Source organism: Castor canadensis, chromosome 5 (genome assembly GCF_047511655.1).
Source record: "Castor canadensis chromosome 5, mCasCan1.hap1v2, whole genome shotgun sequence".
Lineage (NCBI taxonomy): Eukaryota > Metazoa > Chordata > Mammalia > Rodentia > Castoridae > Castor > Castor canadensis.
In genome coordinates, this window is record NC_133390.1 from 139,615,736 (window position 1) to 139,635,618 (window position 19,883).

Genomic DNA, 19,883 nt, shown 5'->3' on the forward strand with positions numbered 1-19,883 from the left:
GTATTAGTTTCAACATCTCCCCCAGGGTGGAAGCTAGCTGCTTCCAGAGGTTCTGCTACACCTGTACTCCAGGCCTAGCCCCACCCACCAGCTGACTTCTTACCCACTCAGAGTTTGACAGACCTTAGACTTCTGAGCATTGCATTTGTGGGCTCATGTTCAAAAATGCCAGCTGTCTTGAAGGAAACCTTGAAGGGAACCAGCTGCTAGGTGTCTCCTTTATTCTTTCATCCCCAGGCCTCTGTCCCCAGCTCCAATGGGCACATGGGAACCTATATGGACCTCCACCAGAGTTTCCTCTGACTTTGTCCTGCTCAGGCATACGTTACCGTCTTTCAGGTCCTAATACGTATGCTATGATCCATCTCCTGGTGCTGCAGGTGAGACAGTCCCAGGTGCCCCTGGGAGACTGGGTAGCCTAGGGATTCCTCTGGGCTGGAAGCACACTGCCTGCACTGTCTTTGCACCAGGAAGCTTTCAAGGAACACTCAGCTCCCACATATCTTAGACTCCTTGATCCATGTGATATTTAAGTGTTGTTTTTTGATATTTGAAAGAACTAGCACTTCTCTATACTAAGTTTATGCTACTTTATTATTAAATTCACTCTGTTAAAATCACAGTTGTGGTTTCTGTCTCCTTACTGGTAAAGGGGTGGGGCCTGAGACTTCGAAGAGATGTGTTGACACAGGTTGTGGTAATGAGCAGTCCACCACTGTCGTCAAGTGGAACTCCATCTTTTAAGACATTGGGTAGAGAATCTTCAAATTGTTTCAACAGGAGATGAGGAGGCTGAGATATCTCTCTACCAGCTCCACCTCTCCAGTTGAAGGTGACTCTGGGACATTGACACCTTGCAGCCTTGGTCTGCTCCATAGTAGGCTTGGTGCATCTCTGCAGCTGGTGGACATTCCCTGGCAGAGAGACAAAGTGGCCTTTGGCATGTATGAGAACTCTACAGGTGCCCTCCAGGTAGGCCAAGGAGATATAGGGCAGAGGCTGGCTACCATTTTCTACAAAGGACCAGATTGTATGCTACACATTCTCTGTTATGACTACTCAACTCTGGTGTTGTAGCAGACACAGATGATACAAAAACAAGTAGGCATGGCTGTTTCTAGCACAACTGTATTTACAAAACCAGCCAGTGGGCTGGATTTGGTCCACAGACTGTGATGTGCTAAGTCACTGATATAAGGGCTGCACCAATAGGACCTGCTACTAAATTCAGTGTACACCAGAAAGAGGATCCTTCTTACCTGGCACCTCACCTGACTTTTCCTCCCACTTTCACATTGGAACATCCCATTTAGTTTTCCCCTTGACTGGAGGCTTATTTCTTTTTTTTTTTTCATTTTTCTTTTATTATTCATATGTACATGCAAGGCTTGGTTCATTTCTCCCCCCTGCCCCCACCCCCTCCCTTACCACACACTCAGCCCCCTCCTGCTCCCCCCACTCAATACCCAGCAGAAACTATTTTGCCCTTATTTCTAATTTTGTTGTAGAGAGAGTATAAGCAATAATAGGAAGGAACAAGGGTTTTTGCTGGTTGAGATAAGGATAGCTATACAGGGAGTTGACTCACATTGATTTCCTGTGCGTGGGTGTTACCTTCTAGGTTAATTCTTTTTGATCTAACCTTTTCTCTAGTACCTGTTCCCCTTTTCCTATTGGCCTCAGTTGCTTTAAGGTATCTGCTTTAGTTTCTCTGCATTAAGGGCAACAAATGCTAGCTAGTTTTTTAGGTGTCTTACCTATCCTCACCCCTCCCTTGTGTGCTCTCGCTTTTATCATGTGCTCATAGTCCAATCCCCTTGTTGTGTTTGCCCTTGATCTAATGTCCACATATGAGGGAGAACATACGATTTTTGGTTTTTTGAGCCAGGCTAACCTCACTCAGAATGATGTTCTCCAATTCCATCCATTTACCAGCGAATGATAACATTTCGTTCTTCTTCATGGCTGCATAAAATTCCATTGTGTATAGATACCACATTTTCTTAATCCATTCGTCAGTGCTGGGGCATCTTGGCTGTTTCCATAACTTGGCTATTGTGAATAGTGCCGCAATAAACATGGATGTGCAGGTGCCTCTGGAGTAACAGTCTTTTGGGTATACCCCAAGAGTGGTATTGCTGGATCAAATGGTAGATCGATGTCCAGCTTTTTAAGTAGCTTGACTGGAGGCTTATAGGGAAGGAGCTCCAAGCATCCGTACAATCAAGTCTATCCTAAGATTCTTCTGTCATAAATTCGTAGTTGGGATATGCTGGTGAATGATATCACCTCAAAACTCATGGCAGTTGGCATATTAATGGCTAAGAGCACCATTCAGGTACTTTTATTAGTACAAATGCTTGACTCCATTTTCTCAGGCTTGGATAAAAACATAAATGCCACAGAAAAAGCCACACTGACTTATGTTTTATTCAAAGAAACAGGGTTTTTTGAGTCCCAGACCCAAAATTCCATTGTGTTGGTGCCCTCAACAGTCACAACTGCCTTGTCACTTGCATGCTTGCATCCTCGTGACAAGGAGCTTACCAGGTGACTTATCTGACACCTAGGGCCAGTCAACAGTCTGAGGACAAGGGACCAGAAGGGAAAGAGGTTTATTTTAGGCTTCAGCTTGGAGTATCACACAGGATGTTCTCTTGGGTGCAAGGGAACATTATTGAGGGCATATGAGGACACCCCGGGTTGGCATGTGGAGAGATGCCAAGGAAGGCTAAAGCTTCCTTGGTGGAAATAGGTAACAGTTAACCTCAGACCTAAGAATTTGGCATAGTCATTGAGCTGTTTTGGCACCTGAAACTCTGTGAGCAGAGATTTCTAATTGCCTTCCTATACCACCCTATCCCAAACCACACAGGGGTGAGCATTAGGAGTTTAGTAACTCAGAATCTACATCTCACTGGGATGAGTGAATTTTTTCACTGAGTTTATTCAATCCCCAGGTTCACAACGATTCTGTTTTAAGTCCTTAGAGAGAACCAGAACTGGCAGGTTGGCCTGGGGAATTTACTCTAGGTCATTCTCTGATTCTTGATTCCTTACAAATCCCAGACCAAATCAGGTCAGAGTTCTTTGAATGCAAAGTGTTTGGCTAATTGTGCAAGAGACTGTGGAAAAAGTAAAGATAAATTTTCAAGATAAAGAACAGTTTTTTTTTTTTTTTTGGTAGATGTTGATGTGTATCTCTCTTAAACTGGGATTAATATTCTTAGGAGGCTGAATGAGGAATGAGGCACCAGGAGGCTGTGGGTGGGCATGGAGTGGGACCCACAATTAATTTATAAGTGAGAGTGTTTCTGTGCACTCCATCCGGGGGTGGCTCGCTCTGTGCGTTAGTCTTCATCCACTACAGACTTCAGCTCTTCAGGGACTGCAATTCTCCTGCATACCAACCTTTTGTCATCCTGACTCCCCATTTTTTAGTCTCCCCTGGGACTGAATGTCATCCTTCCACCCACCCTTTGTGTTGACTCATTCTTTCTTTGGACACAGAGAATCTCCCTACTGGTTACAACCAAATCATTTGCATTACTTCAGGAGACATTTGGCGCTGATATTATTTCAAGCTTTCAGAGTTTTTAGAACCATTTTCCCTCTCCCACAACAACTGCCCCTAATCTTTGTGTTCTGGTTTTTAGAAATTTCTAGCAAAATAGAGTCTTTCCTTCTAAAAACTTACTCTGGCTTTGAGGTTAACAATTCTAATTCAGCACTTCTCTTTCTCCGTAAATGTAAAGAAAACACTTGGATACATGCCCCAAAAGTTTTGCACTGTGTGGTTTTTGTGTGACTACTCTATCAATGGAGGGATTGATTGCATGGAAATACATAATTAATTTGTAAGTATGGTAATGACGACAGAAGGGAGTAACTATATAAAAATTATTTATCCTTCATGGACTCTTTCCTGCATGGTGATTATAGCAGTCTCGTGCTCTAGTTACAGACTGCAAGACTAAAGTAGCCTGGATCCTCCAGTCACTAGATGGAGGTCTGTGTCCTTGGGAAGTCACCTGAATCCTCTTTAGAATTTGTGTGAATGATAAATAAACCTCTGTTGAATTAAATTACTGAGATTTTTGGGGCTGTTTGTTTAAAGTATAACAGTCTAGCCTGACTAATATATTCTAGAATGGTGTTTCTAAAAGATTTTTGACCCATAATAAGAAATGTAGTTGATATTATGAGCCAGGACATATAGATAGACAGACACACAAACATACACACACTCTGGAAGTAGATATTTCAGGAAACAATACTTATCCTTAATATGCGGGGTCTAGACTACTCAACTCTATCCTATTCTGCCCTACCCTATCCTATTCTATTAAAATGTTAGTATTGACTTTCAAAATTGATTTTACAATCCACTGATGGATATAAGTAGAATGTGAAAAATGTTGCTGTGGATCATAGTTTGTATATGATGCATGTGCTAATTAAATGTCTTTCATGCATATTTACTAAAGCAGGCTTTTCAGATCTCTCTTTGGCAACTTTTTATTGTCTGCTTTTACAATGGATGGAAGTGTTTTCATATGAGATATAGTACATTGCACATAAATTCTAGAAGGTAATGTTTTATTATTGAGCCTCCTAATTTACAACATATATTTTTAAATTTACTTATAAAATTTTGTCACAGGAAGTAACAATGCTAACCTGTTTGTTATTCACTTACTTTCATTTTTTAAAATAAATGACTATAAATAACTGTCTCTTGCATTAAGATCAGAGATATCATAAAAACATCACTAGCTACACATAGTTTAGTGTTTATACTGATGCAAAAAATGAAAGAGACCAAATACTTATGTATAGCACTATATATATTTTATATACTATATACTCATATCAAAACTTGCCATTTCTATTAAGAAGCTGATAATTTACTCTCTAATTTCATAAATTATACCACAACTGTGAAAATATGGACAACTATTTCATATTTTTGCTGCTTATATAAGACATTTAATGTTTATACAGAGACCTGCAAAATTACAGAGGTGATATAATGGGAATTGACAAACGTTTTCACCTGAATTTCTACCGGCCTTTTTCTTCAGCCAGAATCATCTTGATATTCTCTGAATATTCTTTTAGAGATGAATATGGTGTCTGTTTCTTCAATAAATACACATACACACATCTTATGTGTATGTGTGTATATACATTTATACAAGTGTATATATACACATATACACACATGTATATAGTCTACATATGTATATATATTTCTGTGTGCACTTTTACCCACATGCACACGTAATGTCCTTTGGTTTATTTTCAGACCATTAATGTGAATGAATTTTCAATGATTTCCATTTATTTTTCTTTAAATCTAAAATGGTTTAAAAAGACCTTTGCAACAAGTAATAAATTTCTTTTAAAAAATCATAGATATTATTACACTTAAAAGCATGATACAGGGAAAGTTCACAGATGTTAGAGAAGACAGAAACTCAAGCCAATATAGGAGAGAAAAGAAAGGAAGTGAGGTTTCCAGAATTCTCTCACCTTTAGGAAATCAAAACCTATTGCTCCTGTGTTGCTGACTTTGGTAAAAGAACTGAGGCTGAGCACATGCTTCATGGGAAGGGAAGGATGGAGCCAGGAGTGGCTGAGAACAAATTGTTGGTAATGGCTGGGCATTGGGAATTGGGGGTGCAAAGCCAATCCTGGGGCAGAAACACAAAATGACAACAGGTCACTTGGGCAATAAGTATTTGGGAATGAAATGGTATCTTTTGGGGTGGACATGTCTAACTTTTGGGTTGCACATTAAATACTCCCATGAATTTCTGAGTTGCCAAAATGGCACCTCTGTGCTTTCCTAAAAGAAGTCTCATCTATCTTCTGCAGGCCTGAAGCTACTGGGGGAAGAGCTGCATGTCCTGCTCTTGGCAGAACAACAATGGCTGCTCATGTTTTCCAGCGTGCTCCCTTTATCCTTCATACGCCTCTTTCAGAACAGAGGGCATTTTCCCAACACATCAATAAAATCACCACATGACGGAGTAAGAGATTTCTCTCCAATTGTTCCTTTGGGAAATCCAAGTTCAAGTCCATGTGTGTAAAGCTGTCAAACAAAACAAAACAAAACAACAAGACAAACCCCTTGCCTCTAAGTAATGTCAGAACAGGAAGCCTCAAGTTGACTTAGGATAAAGAACACAGCATTCCTATTTTTAAAACTAACAAACTACCCTTTACCAGATGTGTTGTCAGACTTGCCTTAACCTTTTTTTTTTTGAACTCAGGGCTTTGTGCTTGCAAAGAAGGAGCTCTGCTAGTTGGGCCACACCTCCAGTCCATTTTGTACTGGTTATTTTTGGAGATGGCGGGGGATCTCATGAACTATTTGCCTGGACTGACCTTGAACTGAGATCCTGTTGATCTTAGCCTCCCAAACAGCTAGGATTATGGGGATGAGCCACTGGCACCCACCTCTGCCTTAACTTCCTTTTGGATAGCCATATGAGAGACTCTCAGAAAATTGCGGGGGTGGGGGGGGGCGGGGTTTGAGTTCTGTACAAACTGAGAGAAATTTTGGTTCCTCTGGAAGATTTGACCATAATTCTGAGCAGCAGCTGGCAACAAAAGAGTCAAGCCACTTAGGTTTTACATCAGGCTGGCTGAGGAGGGTGAATTATGATCTTGGTGTTGGTGGTAAATTTCCAGTGCTCATGCTTTTTGAATCTCTTTTCCCTGTGCAGTAATTAGGGTTCCCTAAGGATGGTCTCTTTCTCATCCTGTCACCTTAATCTATGTCTCCATCAAATTTTGCTAGATTCAAACCATCTTTCCCCAAAGGATTTGCAGTTTCCCCTGTGCTTTCACAGCTGCCGAGTTCACCCTTTGCATTGGCATTGTCTCTGTGTTATGTAACCATTCCTCAGCTGAGACCAAGGACAAGTGTTCTTGGAGTCACTGCATGGGGCTTTGCACATGCATTCTTTTCTCTTCTCATATGAAAAAAAAGTCAAGGAGAAAATGTCTCAGTTTTGTTTGCAGGATATCACCCACTTAAATGACAGAAATAAAGAAGGTAGAGTCACACATAGGACATAGATGTTAGGGGGAACACTGTATTTGGGGCATGGAATAAAAAAGATTGCTTCCATTGGAATGAAAGTAATCACTGACAGTGAGCAAAGCTGCAGATCAAGAAGACGAAATCGCCTATGTGAGGTGACAGTAATTGCTAGGTGGCTGCCAGAAGGGTGGGGTGAAGATAGAGGCAGAGAATGGGAGGGAGGGAGGGAGGCGGTGGAGGTGGTAGTGCGGCCCTAGTTCTTGCTTAGGATGCTTTTCAGGCTTCTCTCCACAGCTTCATCCAGCTCTTCCTCCAGCTCTTGCTTCTTGGACATGGCCAGCTTCGACTGGTAATCCCTCACCACCTGGTCAATGTAAGGAGCACTCTGTGTGCCATGCAGCATCAGGGTCCACTCCTTCAGCACCCCTTTCTGGGGTGCACTGCCCACAAACCCAAGCTCCAGGGTCCAGGTTCCTCGGGCATCTTCCCCCCAAGTGTGGGTGGTCATGAAAGGCCACTTATCAAAGCCCACCTTGGAGTCGTCATCCCTTGGACGCCGGCTCAGCAAAATAGACTTGGTGCCCATAGGGGAAGTCATGTTGATGTTCAGATCACCTCTCCTGGTGGCATTGACTGTGATGACAGCTTGGACATGCTCGAGGTAACGGACAAAATTTTCCTTTCCTTCACATGCATCTGTTGTGAGGGTCAACACCAACTTGCCTGTGGATGGTATTTTCCTGAGGGCAAAGGGAGGGGAAGATGTGGTGAGGAAAGGTGTGTAAACCATAGGAGGGGGTTGAAAGGCAGCCTCAGGCAGCAGTAAGAGAGGGACTTTGGGGTTAATCAGACAGGCCTGGGTTTGATTTCCACACTGGCCATGTAAGTCTGAGTAAGTTCTGTATACTTGCAATCTTCCTTTTGAATGGAGAATGAAGCAGATATAAATGATGCCCCTCCTGTGTCTCCCAAGTTCCCCCTGAGTCACCTGCAACTGCAGCTCCCATGTACTAACTGCTTCCCACCTCAGGCACCTGCATCTCCCAGCTTCACCCCACCCACACCATGGGAACTTGCTCAGCTATGTGCAAGGTTCCCAAAGGAGTCAGGAATTTAACCTCACCGGGAAGCCCTCTACCACTGATTGACAGGATGAAGAAGTGGATAAATATACTCTGACTTCCCTGTTCTTCAGTGAGACAACTCAGTGTCACCAATGGGATTGAACCTAGATGTCCACAATCTAGATGCAAGTGGCAACTTGCTCATTAATGCATTCTCTGTTTTCCTCTTCCCCTTCCCTGTCTCAAATCTCCACTTCCTCACTTGTGTTTCTTGGAATCATCTCTCAAAACACTGTCAGCACCCAAGTCCTGTTTCAGGTTTGACTTTTGGGGCAACCCGGACCAAAGCAGGAGTTCACAATGCCTTTCTTCTAAAATGCCAAGTACCTCGATAAATGGAAGCTATTACTGATGTAATTGTTATTACAGGTTGAATATCCCTTAATGGAAATGCTTGGGGCCAGAAGTGTTTCAGATTTTGGGTCTTTTTTTAGATTTTGGAATATTGCATATACATAATGAGATATCTGAGGTATCTTGGGGATAGGACCCAAGTCTAGGCATGGAATTCAGGTATGTATATATGCTTCTACACACCTGAAATTAATTGTAAATATTTTTAGCACCGGTGTTTGATGGGGACCTGTCAGTGAAGTTAGGTATGGAAATTTTTACTTGTGGCATCATGTTGGTACTCAGAAAGATTTGGATTTTGGAGCATTTTTGATTTTCTGACTAATCAATTTTCTACCATTAAAAAAATTCACAAACACAACAATGGGATTGGACTATGAGCACATGATAAAAGCGAGAGCACACAAGGGAGGGGTGAGGATAGGTAAGACACCTAAAAAACTAGCTAGCATTTGTTGCCCTTAATGCAGAGAAACTAAAGCAGATACCTTAAAGCAACTGAGGCCAATAGGAAAAGGGGACCAGGTACTAGAGAAAAGGTTAGATCAAAAAGAATTAACCTAGAAGGTAACACCCACGCACAGGAAATCAATGTGAGTCAATGCCCTGTATAGCTATCTTTATCTCAACCAGCAAAACCCCTTGTTCCTTCCTATTGTTGCTTATACTCTCTCTACAACAAAATTAGAGATAAGGGCAAAATAGTTTCTGCTGGGTATTGAGGGGGGGAGCAGGAGGGGGTGGAGTGGGTGGTAAGGGAGGGGGTGGGGGCAGGGGGGAGAAATAAACCAAGCCTTGTATGCACATATGAATAATAAAAGAAAAATGCAAAAAAAAAAAAAAAAAAACAGGAAACAGGAAGGCAAAACATGTCCTGCAGGTGGGGTGGGTCTGGTGCCAGTGTGGGGGGAGGATATAAGGAAAGGGTGTAGGAGGGTGAATGGCATGGAAACACTATGCACTCATGTATGCAAATGGAAAAATGAGACCTGTTGAAATTATTACAGGAATGCGGGGAGGAGGGATAAAGGGGAATGACGGAGGGGGTGAGCTCAACTATGAAATATTGTAAGAACTTTTATAAATGTCACAATGTACCCCCAGAACAATAATAATATGATAATTTAAAAAAACCTAAAAATAGAGCTACCATATAATCCCGCAAAAAAAAAAAAAAATTCAGAAGCTAGGTTAATTACTTCAGGTGAAAGATGGTCTTATCAGGAGACTTTAGAGGGGGTCTTTGGCCACAGTATTGGAGCCCTGGGGGTGGGGTCAGCCTGAGCATTCCCTACACTCTTTCCTTATAGCCAATCTCCTTTCTAGAGATGGCCTCCTTTGAATGTGAGAAGCTTGAAGGTCCTTGCTCTACAGACATAATAAAGGAAACTTCATTTGAAGATTGCATGGGACAATAGGAAGACTCCAGATCACGGGAGTAAATCTATTTGAATTAGAATTCTGCTTCTCTGCTTATTGGTCCTGAGAGATTGGGCAAATTATTGAAGGACTCCAAATCTTTCAGTCATTGTGAGAGGTTAAATAAGGCCACATAGAAACACACAAAGCGCAATGCGTGGCTTATAGTACTTTCCCGGCCCGTGGCCTATGCTAATATCTTTTCTCCACGTGGCTTTAATTTTGGAACATAAGATTGTATGTCCTCATTTATTTAAAAAAGAATTATAGAGATGTTAAAACACACATCGTGCAGAACACATCTACAAAAAAGACCCTGGCCCCACACACCCAGCTTGAGAAGACCTAAGCTGGCAATAGCTTTGACATTCAGGGCATGGCACAGGTCAGTTTTCCACTACAGTTGTCTTATCTGTTTCTCCCTGGAACTCCCAGGGTCACAGGGCAGATATTAGAGTCAAAAACAAAGGGAGGGGAAATTCCAGCCAGGTGACAGGGGAAACCAGAACACAGGGCACCTACTGCCCAGTCTAAGGGTCTTCCTTGAGACTGAGTGTCCTATGCATTTGTGAGAGTGGATGCCAGGGAGAGATGAAGGGAGCTTGAAAGAAATATTGGAATGTTACCATGCATCTTAGAAAGCTGAAAGACAGGTCAGAGTGGAAACAGGTTGTATGTACAACCTTGTGGTAGGAATTGCAAATTTTCCTAGAAGTTTTGGGGGCTGGGATGTGTGCAGGGATCAGAGGCTGAGCCAGGTACCCTGCAGTATATGATTTGTTTAGGGTCACAGAGGAATCGCCTTCCTAGAAAACTCCCCTGATCCCTGTGCTGCCGTGAGAATTGTTTACTGCACAGGATTGGGCCCTGAAGGAGGACACATTTGATTGGACTGTTCTGGGAATGTTAAATTACTCTGAAATTAAATTAAAAGCCTGATATTAATTCTAGAGCCAACAAACTCTACTGGGGTTTCTGGCAGGTCACATGGCTTTGGGAGATTCTAGGAACAATATAGTCAGTGTTCTGAACCATGGGTTCTACATCAGTGGAAGACAGGAAATATTTGGAAACAAATTTGCATCTGTACTGAATGTGTACAGACTTTTTTCCTTGTCACCAGTCCCTAAACAATATAATAATTGCTTCCATAACATTTGCATTGTATTATATAAGTAATCTAGGGATGACTTAAAGCATACAGGAAGGTGTGTATAGGTTATATGCAAATACTGTACTATTTTATGTAAGGGACTCCAGCATTCACATATTTGGGTATTCATGGCTGGGGGCAGGGATTTGACTAGAACAAACTCTCTACACAGACCCAGCGATGACTTTAGTATCTTCCAGGTGTTCCTTATTTACTTTTTTTGCTCACTTGTATTTTGATTTTTCCATAGTGATCATATATTGATTTTGTAAGCAGAAAAGGAAAAAAAAATCGTTGTAAAGGAAAAAGAAGATATGTGCTTTGGAAAAGTCAATTTATAAGAAGTTAAAATAGAAGATGGTTGTGGGACAAAAAAAGGCTCAGGAAGATGCTTTAAACAGTACAAGGTGTTATTTCCCAGGCTACTCTAGAGCTTGTTCATTGCAGAAAATGAGGCATGTATCGAAAGACTTAATAGAAGTGGTGTACCTTATAGAAATGATGTACAAAAGCCTAGTATTCACATCCTATGAAAATCAAAACTGGGGACAGCTTGTATATTCCGTTGTGCATTGTTATAAGTAAGTGGTCAAGTTGTCTTGGGCCTAGAAACAGGTATTTTCCAGGGGGTCCCATGGAATGCTGCTTATGTTATAATCCTCAAAAGAATGATACATTTATTGTGATTTTAATCACATTTTACTGTGATTGTTTTGTTAGAGTCACAAAATAATAATAATAATGGTCATTCTTTCTCAAGTGCCTAAAATGGCTGTCATGTGGTGGTTACATGAGCACACTTACTGGGCAGTCCTTTGAAGCTCCCTCTTCCCTGTGGGATTGAATCAGGTAGACACTGTGGCTCAACTGTGCTGTGCCGGGTCACACAGCTGTCATGCAGCTGAGCACACTCTTTTCTTTCTCCCCCATGCTGCTTCTGGTGTTCACACCAGAATAATAAGAAATGTTAACATTTATTTCCAAATTCACTTAAAATTCAGAGTTAGAGCACACATTCTGCTACAGCCTTAAAGGAACGGCGTGAACAGTTTTCTTGGGGTACACAGAAGGGCTGAGGGGTGGCCTGAGCTAAACACTTCCCTCTGTGCTGACTGATGAGCCACCCTGGTTTACATGGCAGGTGCAGCTGGCCGCAGCCAGTCACATTTCCCCTTTGATCCTAGTCGTGCACCCTTCACTGACTGTCTTGATAAAGTCTCTTTAGAAAATTGCTTTTCAAATTGACTCTTTCTCTGAGAAGATAAATGCTGGGGAAAAAGGATAAATCTGACAATTGCCACTCTCCACCTCGTTAGCTGTTTCCACGCAGCCCTGCACATCATGGAAAGTGGGAATTGCTGAGGCTGGCCATTCCTCCATGGAAGCTCCTTAGAAGTGTGATTCCAGGTAATAAGGGTCACCTCTGTGAAGCAGCACAGCCAGCCCTGGGCTGCTCCCCAAGCGTCTCCTGTCCAGCCTCTGTTTTCTCCAATAAGTATATCTGTTCTAGACCTAACTCACCTGCAAGTGAGAACGAGTTCAGGTGTGAAGCTGGGTGAGGGACCAGAGGGTGCTGAGGGGATGGCAGAACCCTTGTGGAAATGCAACTGTGGTTGGGGATTCTTTCCAAGTTTGCCTGCCTGGACCACTGTTCCTCTGAAGACCATTTAGACATTTTCCTTGTGCCCAAGGGTGGCTGGCTCAATATTTTCATGGCTTCATTATTCAAACGCTAGTTGTTATGTCTATCTAGTTCCTGACATTGTCTTACTAGGCCCCTGAGGCTACACTCATGAGCCATCCAGACAAGGGCGCTGTGCTTGGGGGAGATTCCAACTGAGTTTGTGTTGAAATAGCTCTCCAATGTCTTGTCATTGGAAATGATGTTACTGACAACGGATACAGCTCTTGGCTAGTTGTAAGATGTTGGGATGGACAACATTTATTTCTAGTGTTCCCTCTGGTTCCAAATCTCCAAATTCTACTTTGATGTGAGTTATAGCAGAATGCTAAGTATGTTCAAGAACTCATTCATCATATTCATTCATCTCAGCATGTCCTCATTTTCTCTCTCTCTCCTCTCATGGTGTCTCCCTTTAGCTCTCTCTCACAAACACATAGGACTTTAGCATCCTTGGAGATTCACTCTGCTTGTCTTAGCAGGTAAGGCCTGATAGAAACATGAATCTCAACTAAGAAGGTCCCAGAAAAACTTTAGCTAAATGTTCCCCTTAATACTGCAATGGTGCCGTTTTTTGTTAACTGAGAAGGATGCTGATGTACAGGAAATTTAGACAGTGTTCCAGGTGCACTGCAGTGAGTTATGCTCTGGCCTGACCTGCTGTAAGACTATACTTGCAATAAGGGAAGGAGGTTCCAGGGCCCTGTAGAGTGGGTGAGATGGTAGGGTTGCTTGTTCTGTGATCTAGGGCCATTAACCTTGTCTGTCTGAGCTTGTTCCCTTAGCTGCACATTCAGATTAGTGATTCCAACCTTCTGTGATTGAACGAGATGGTGGAGGTAAAGGGTGAACCTAGTGTGGCAGCCACCTTTGCGGCACTCTCCCAAAGCCACCCTTAGACTTCTGTAGTCATGATGTCATGCTGTATGTGTGGAGCCCAGGAAGAGGGTTGAGGAAGCCACACACTACCAAATGGACTGGCCAGACAGTATGGTAGATAGTCTGTCACAGGGTTGGTGTAATAACACCCATTCCATTTGTAAAGCTCAGCATTCCTCCTGCTAAGGTGGAACTACCAGATGTGCCTCAGTGTTGAGCTGTCCAGGATGGTAGCCATCAGCCACTTGTGGCTATTTCTAGTTTAGCTCATTGGAATAAAATCTAATGGAAAATTTAGTTCCTCAGTTGCACCGGTCCTGTTTCTAGCGCTCAGTAACCATAGCTATTGTATTGGGTGGTGCAGATATAAAACACTTTGCCACTCAGAAAGTCTCCTGGCTTTCCAAATTTCTCAAAAAATTATTCTGAACCCTAACAGGGAAACAGAGTAGTCAAGGCCCCTTTAGCTTTGACTTTGAGAAAACTTAGTTATACTGAGTAGGGTTGAGCCTTAAACCTTCCACGTGGTCAGTGGTTCCTAGTGGTATCTGTTTAGTTACTCCCAAAGGAGTGACAGAGCCACTGGAATGACAGCTGTGGATTATAAGAAGGGGGTCCATATACAGCTGTGGATTATAAGAAGGGGGTCCATTCATTAGGTGGGTGTTTTAAAGTCCTCAGAGGAACACTTATTGTGACACCCCTCCCACCCCCACCACAGGCCTCACTTCCCCCATTGTAGAATCATTCACTAAGACACACTGAGATACAGAGTTCCTGGGCTCAAATCCCACCTCAGGCAGTCAGTTGAGTGAACAGCAGTATCCACTCAAGCTTCTCCAGCCTTCTCTCCTCACCTGTGCCAACCCTACTGAGCGTACAGCAGGGCTGCTTTAACACGCCCCAATGCAGGACCTGAGTGCACACAGGAGTCATTAATGTCAATGTCATATAGTGAAAAGAGCCTAGGATTTGGACTCAGATGGGCCTTACTTCATCATGTCTGCCCTTCATGACCTTGAACACATTCCTTGTGCCCTCTGCATCTCAGGTTCCTCACCTATAACAAGCAAGAATGATAGACACACCTCATGGGTTCACATGGATTAAATGCCGTGTATGTAAAAGGCCTGGCATATACCAGACACATAGTAGGTGCTTTTACCAGAGTCACAGCATAGGATCAGTGTGCTCTTAATTCAACAAAATGCTCACCCTCCTCCCCACTGAGTGTGTGAGAGTAAGGTGTACCCTCAACAACAGGAAGGCTATAAAACTTATGTGATGTGTATGCAAAGTACAAAGATGCTCAGTAAAATTTAGTTCCTTCCATCACTCAAACTTACAGTCCCTTGACCTTGACCAAGTCAGTCAATTTGTTTGAATCTCAGAGAAGCCTATGCTACCAAGATAAAGGGTATGGAGGTAAACAGAAAAGATGTATTGACATAGCAGCTTTGGGAAAACTGTGGGGAACTCTGTAGTGTAGCTTTTTTTTTTTTTTTCCAGTGCTGGGAATCTAACCCAGGGCTTTTGCATACTAGGAAAGCACTTAACCACTAATCTATACTCTCAGTCTTGTGTAGCTATTTTTATTATAGGTATTTATAATCACTTGGGGCTTGTGCACATCTGTGTTTTGACTACTACAGGGCTTGGGCTGAAGCTTACTTTCCTATGTTGTGCTGATTGGTATGAGATCATAGACTGGCCAAATACACAGCTCTGCATTTGATGCCATTTTCTATGAGCTCAGTGAATAGTCAGTGAGGATGCTCCTCCAGGGAGGATGCTGGCTCATGGAAGGATGAGCATCAAGGGAGCATCTGTGTCCACAAGAAGATGCTTTAGATCATAAGGATACACAATTTGTAATTCACATAAGAACCAAGCAATTTTTTCTTCAAAAATTCTAAGACATCATCATCTTTCTTTTTTCCACAAGTGTGAACTAGATAGGAGTGATTAAAATCATGGATGAGAGGGAGAAGCAAAGTTACATTTATTAAGTGCCTACTATGTACCAGTTTTATAGTATGTGTCACTAATGTCTCCCAGAAGCCTATTGAGGAAAGAGACTTAGCTCCATTGTACTGGTGAGAAATGAGAGAATAGGCTCTTATTTTGGGGCCCTAAGACAGAATTCAGGGAGTCTAATAACATTGATGGAAAAAAAACCCTATATCTTAATTTTTGCTAACCTATAATGGAAACTTAGCTTCTGTTTCAATCATGAATCAGGTCACAATGTGGAACAGTATTAGCACTTCCTCAAACCTTGTCAAAGAGCCCAGAGATTTTCATACCTCATCACAGTCATTGCACGAGTCTTGCAGCAGCATTTTCACTTTTTGAGACAGAGTCTTGTCTGTGGTCCAGGCTGGACCCAAATTCATAGTTCTCCTGCCTCAGCCTCCCAAGTGCTGAGATTAAAGCCACCATGTCTGGCTTTGAAATAGCATGTTATTCATTATTAAGGTTCTGAGTGTATTGTGGACATTGGACTCACCACTAGAGCTTTTCAATTAATGTGTTGATAAAAAAGAACTTGCATTACTTTATCATAAACTTGCTTTTAAAAACATTCTGTAACTACTTTTCAATATAATTGGCTTCCTTTGCAATCCTATGCATTTTATTTAATAAGTTTAAAAACATTATATTGAGATGGGGTCCATAGATTTCATACTGTGATAGGGGGTCAGGGCACAAGGCTGAAAATTGCTAAAATAGTGGGCCAGAAAGGTGAAAAATACTGTTTCAGTTGGCAAAGGCAAAATTTGAACTCAGATCTGGGTAACTATAAGAGCTGCAGAGAATCCAAGATCAAGGTGAAATGGAGGGGAGGATATCCTTTTAGACTGGACATGGTCTGGTTAAACTCAAATCATCAGCAAAAGTAAGGTGGAAGTAGGAGGTGGTTGAAAGGGGGTGAGGATGCAGATTTTTACCACCATTTAAATGATGTAAACCACAGAGGTGTATTCTCAGAATCGAATCCATAGCATAGAAAATGAAGGGCTGTTATTACTCCATGAGATAAAGTGGATGACTCTCACAAATCTAATGTGGAGTAAAACAATTTGGAAACAAAAGCATCCACAGCATGTGATTCTAGGTAAATCCAAGAACTGGGAAGATTAATCTATGGTGAGAGAAATAAGAACTATGGCTCTTATTCCTTATGAGGTGTGTGAACCAACTGGAAGGGAGCACAAGGAATCTTTCTAGTATGATGAAATGTTCCATCTCTTGATTGGGTGATTGCTACCCAGTTGGTATACATTTATCAAAACTCGAATTAGCTGGGTGTGTTGATGCATCCCTGTAATTCCAGCACCCAGGAGGCTGAGTCAGGAGGATCATGAGGCCAGCTTGGGCTACATAGACAGACCCTGTTTTGAACAACAACAAAATGATGACAAATATTAACAAAATAACAAGAACAATAAAATATAAAAAACCCAGAAACCCAAATAAATACACTTATGTTCTGTGAATTTCATGGTATATATACATAATACCTCAATTTTAGTAATAAGAATTGCTACCTTCATCTTACTGATGGACCAATGAAGATAAAAATGAAATAAAAAGGTACCTTATTGATCAAGTCTCTTGCTGTGAAGAGGAAGTGGGAAGGAAAGTAGGTATACTTGGATAAATCAGAGGTTTTATGTGGGGAAATTCCTTGCTCAAAACCTTCACATGGCAAGCAGCCACACTCAGAATAAAATTAACTACTTCCATTGTCCCACAAATAAAATGACTAAACAAAATTGTGATATAGTCACACCCTGAAACACTCTTCAGTAATTGGAATAAGACACTAGTACACACTAATTGTGGATGAATCCCACAACCATAAATAATTCTAAACAAGAGGATCTAGATATAAGATAGCAGAGTATAGAGTCCATTTATATTAAGTATAGATCAGGGAAAATGATCTATGAGTTGGAAGTAAAAACAGTGGCTATCCTTGGGGAGATGACTGTGAAAGAGGACATAAAGGTCTTTCTGAGACATTTGTTATATTCCATTTACTGATCTGAGCACTGGTTACACTGGTCAATTTGTGCACTTAAAAGTGGCAGAAACCAATGAAACAGCCACAGTTCACACCTAAAAGCAGGGGTTCTGAGTTACACAATTATGTTTATGTAAATGGCACCCTTGGAGTTGTGCAACTCTGCGACTCTGCCTAAAGCTGTTTGTCCTTGAGTCAAATCCAGTGCAGGCCCCTGACATAGAGAGGGTATCGAATGGTGTCGCTAATGTCTTGACTCCATCTACGGAACATCTTCCCATGCAGCAGGAGAACCAGTGCCCCTACTTACTCAGGGTCCTGCACGGAGCCTCCCACACAGTGGAATCTCTCAGGCACAGTTTTCCAGTCTTTAGCCATTTTCACCATGGCACCAGCATCAAGGACCCCATAGCCAAAGAGGTGATTAAACTCCAGTCCAACTCCATTCCGCCGCCACTGATGGACCTCATCGTGAAGTTGGTTTCGTTTGGAGGTGAGCACAGTGAGATGCTGCATGTCTCGCCAGGTCAGACCCAGACTGGGTATCAGAGCAGAGAGCATGAGAGGAAGGACAAGAGGCAGGGCAAGAGAGGGAGAGAGACACAACAAGAAAGGTAAGTAATAACCAGGGCATAGACCTCTTGGGAGATTTTGGAACATCTGTGAACCCCCAGCACAAGGAAGGGTGTCCATTCACTACCTAGAACCATTGTATATGTCAGTTACAAAGTATTCTTGTTTTTTAAAAACATTTATTTCAAAAGAGCATTCTAACATACATTGGAATGGCTAAAAGGAAAAAGAGTGACACTACCAAGTGTTGACAAAAATGTGGAACTGGAATTCATGGACTTTGTTAAAATGTATATAAATGATTGTAACCACCATGGAAAACTGTTTGCCTGAATCTTCTAAGGTTTTTCATATGCTTAATCCACAGCCCAGAAATTCCATTCCAGTTTGTATCTGACAGAAGCATATGTGTACACTAGGCATGTATATTAGAATGCTTGAAGCCCCAAATTGCAAATTCTCCATCCATAATAGAATGAATAAACCACTGAGGCATAACTTGTAGAATGTGCTACACAGCGATGTGAATGAAGGGACAAATCTTACAAGTACACTGTTGAAGAAAAGAAGCCAAGCAGAGAGGAGAATGCTATGGTTTGGGCTAGGGTTTGAGTATATCCACAAGGGCTCAGGTGGCGGAAGCTCTGTTCTCAGTATGGTGATGTTCAAGAGGTGGAACCTAGTGGGAGGTGATTGGGTTTTTCAGCCCACTGCTCTCTGGAGGGATAATGTAGTTCTCATGGGACTCTGGATCTTCTTCTTTTTCTTTTTTGGTGGTACTGGGGTTTGCACTTGCTATGCAGGTGCTCTACTGCTTGAGCCATGTCCCCAGCCTTGGGACCCTGGTTTTTGAGAAGGTTGTTATAAAGGAGCAATGTGGCCGCTCCCTTTTCTCTGGCTTCCTGTTTAGCCATGTGATCTCTTCTTCTCACATGTGTGTCTACCATGATGGCATCTGCTATGATGTGACATAGTCAGATGGGTCCTCAGCAGAGGCCAAACTGAGAGGGGCACCCGATCTTGGACTTTGAAACTTCAAAACTGTGAGCTAAAAAACTATTTTCTTTATTAAGTACTAGCACCAGTTATTTTGTTATAGCAAGGTAAAATGAACTAATACAGAGAACATACTGTATGATTCTATTTGTTTAAAGTATAAAAACAGGAACAACTAATTTATGATGATGAAAGTTGGGCTACTGGTTAGTAGTGGGAGTCATGACCAGAAGAGGGCCTATGGAGGCTTCTGAGTGCTGATGGTATTCTGGGTTTTGGCCTGGGGGTTGGCTATATGGTGTATTCTATTTTTAAAAATGAGGTTGTTAGTCCTTCAAGGGCAGAGACAGTATCTTTAACATGTTTGTGTCCTCAGTGTCCAGAACAGTCCTTGGCACACTGTTCATCGAACAAAGCGATCTGCTTACAAATGCTATTGTCTTTGGAAATTAGTGTCTATTATTACTCCGTGTTGGTGTTTTAAAATGAAAGTCATGACTCATTTGTGAGCTAGGAAGTCAACTTATTGTACATGTAATCTACCTGGGCTGCACATTAAAATATTTTGGAGGGTATTTACAATCCTGCTCAGGCCACATCTCAGACCAATTTAATCATAA

The 19,883-nt window shown here is 42.0% G+C and overlaps 1 protein-coding gene across 2 annotated transcripts in view; it reads right to left on the bottom strand.

Annotated features, from left to right (window-relative positions):
• Positions 1-4,502: 4,502 nt before the first annotated feature.
• Positions 4,503-19,883, bottom strand: part of Pcsk2 (proprotein convertase subtilisin/kexin type 2) — a 280,435-nt gene continuing 265,054 nt past the window's right edge. Inside the window, exons 11-13 of one of the 2 annotated variants that reach the window (XM_074074280.1) lie at positions 18,005-18,232; positions 7,587-7,794; positions 4,503-7,418 (exon numbers count right to left, since the gene is read on the bottom strand). In XM_074074280.1, coding sequence (XP_073930381.1) covers positions 7,308-7,418; positions 7,587-7,794; positions 18,005-18,232 — 547 coding nt within the window. In that variant the 3' untranslated portion in view covers positions 4,503-7,307. Of the gene's footprint in view, positions 7,795-18,004; positions 18,233-19,883 lie in introns of both variants that reach the window. The other variant, XM_020154667.2, reaches the window with a different exon arrangement.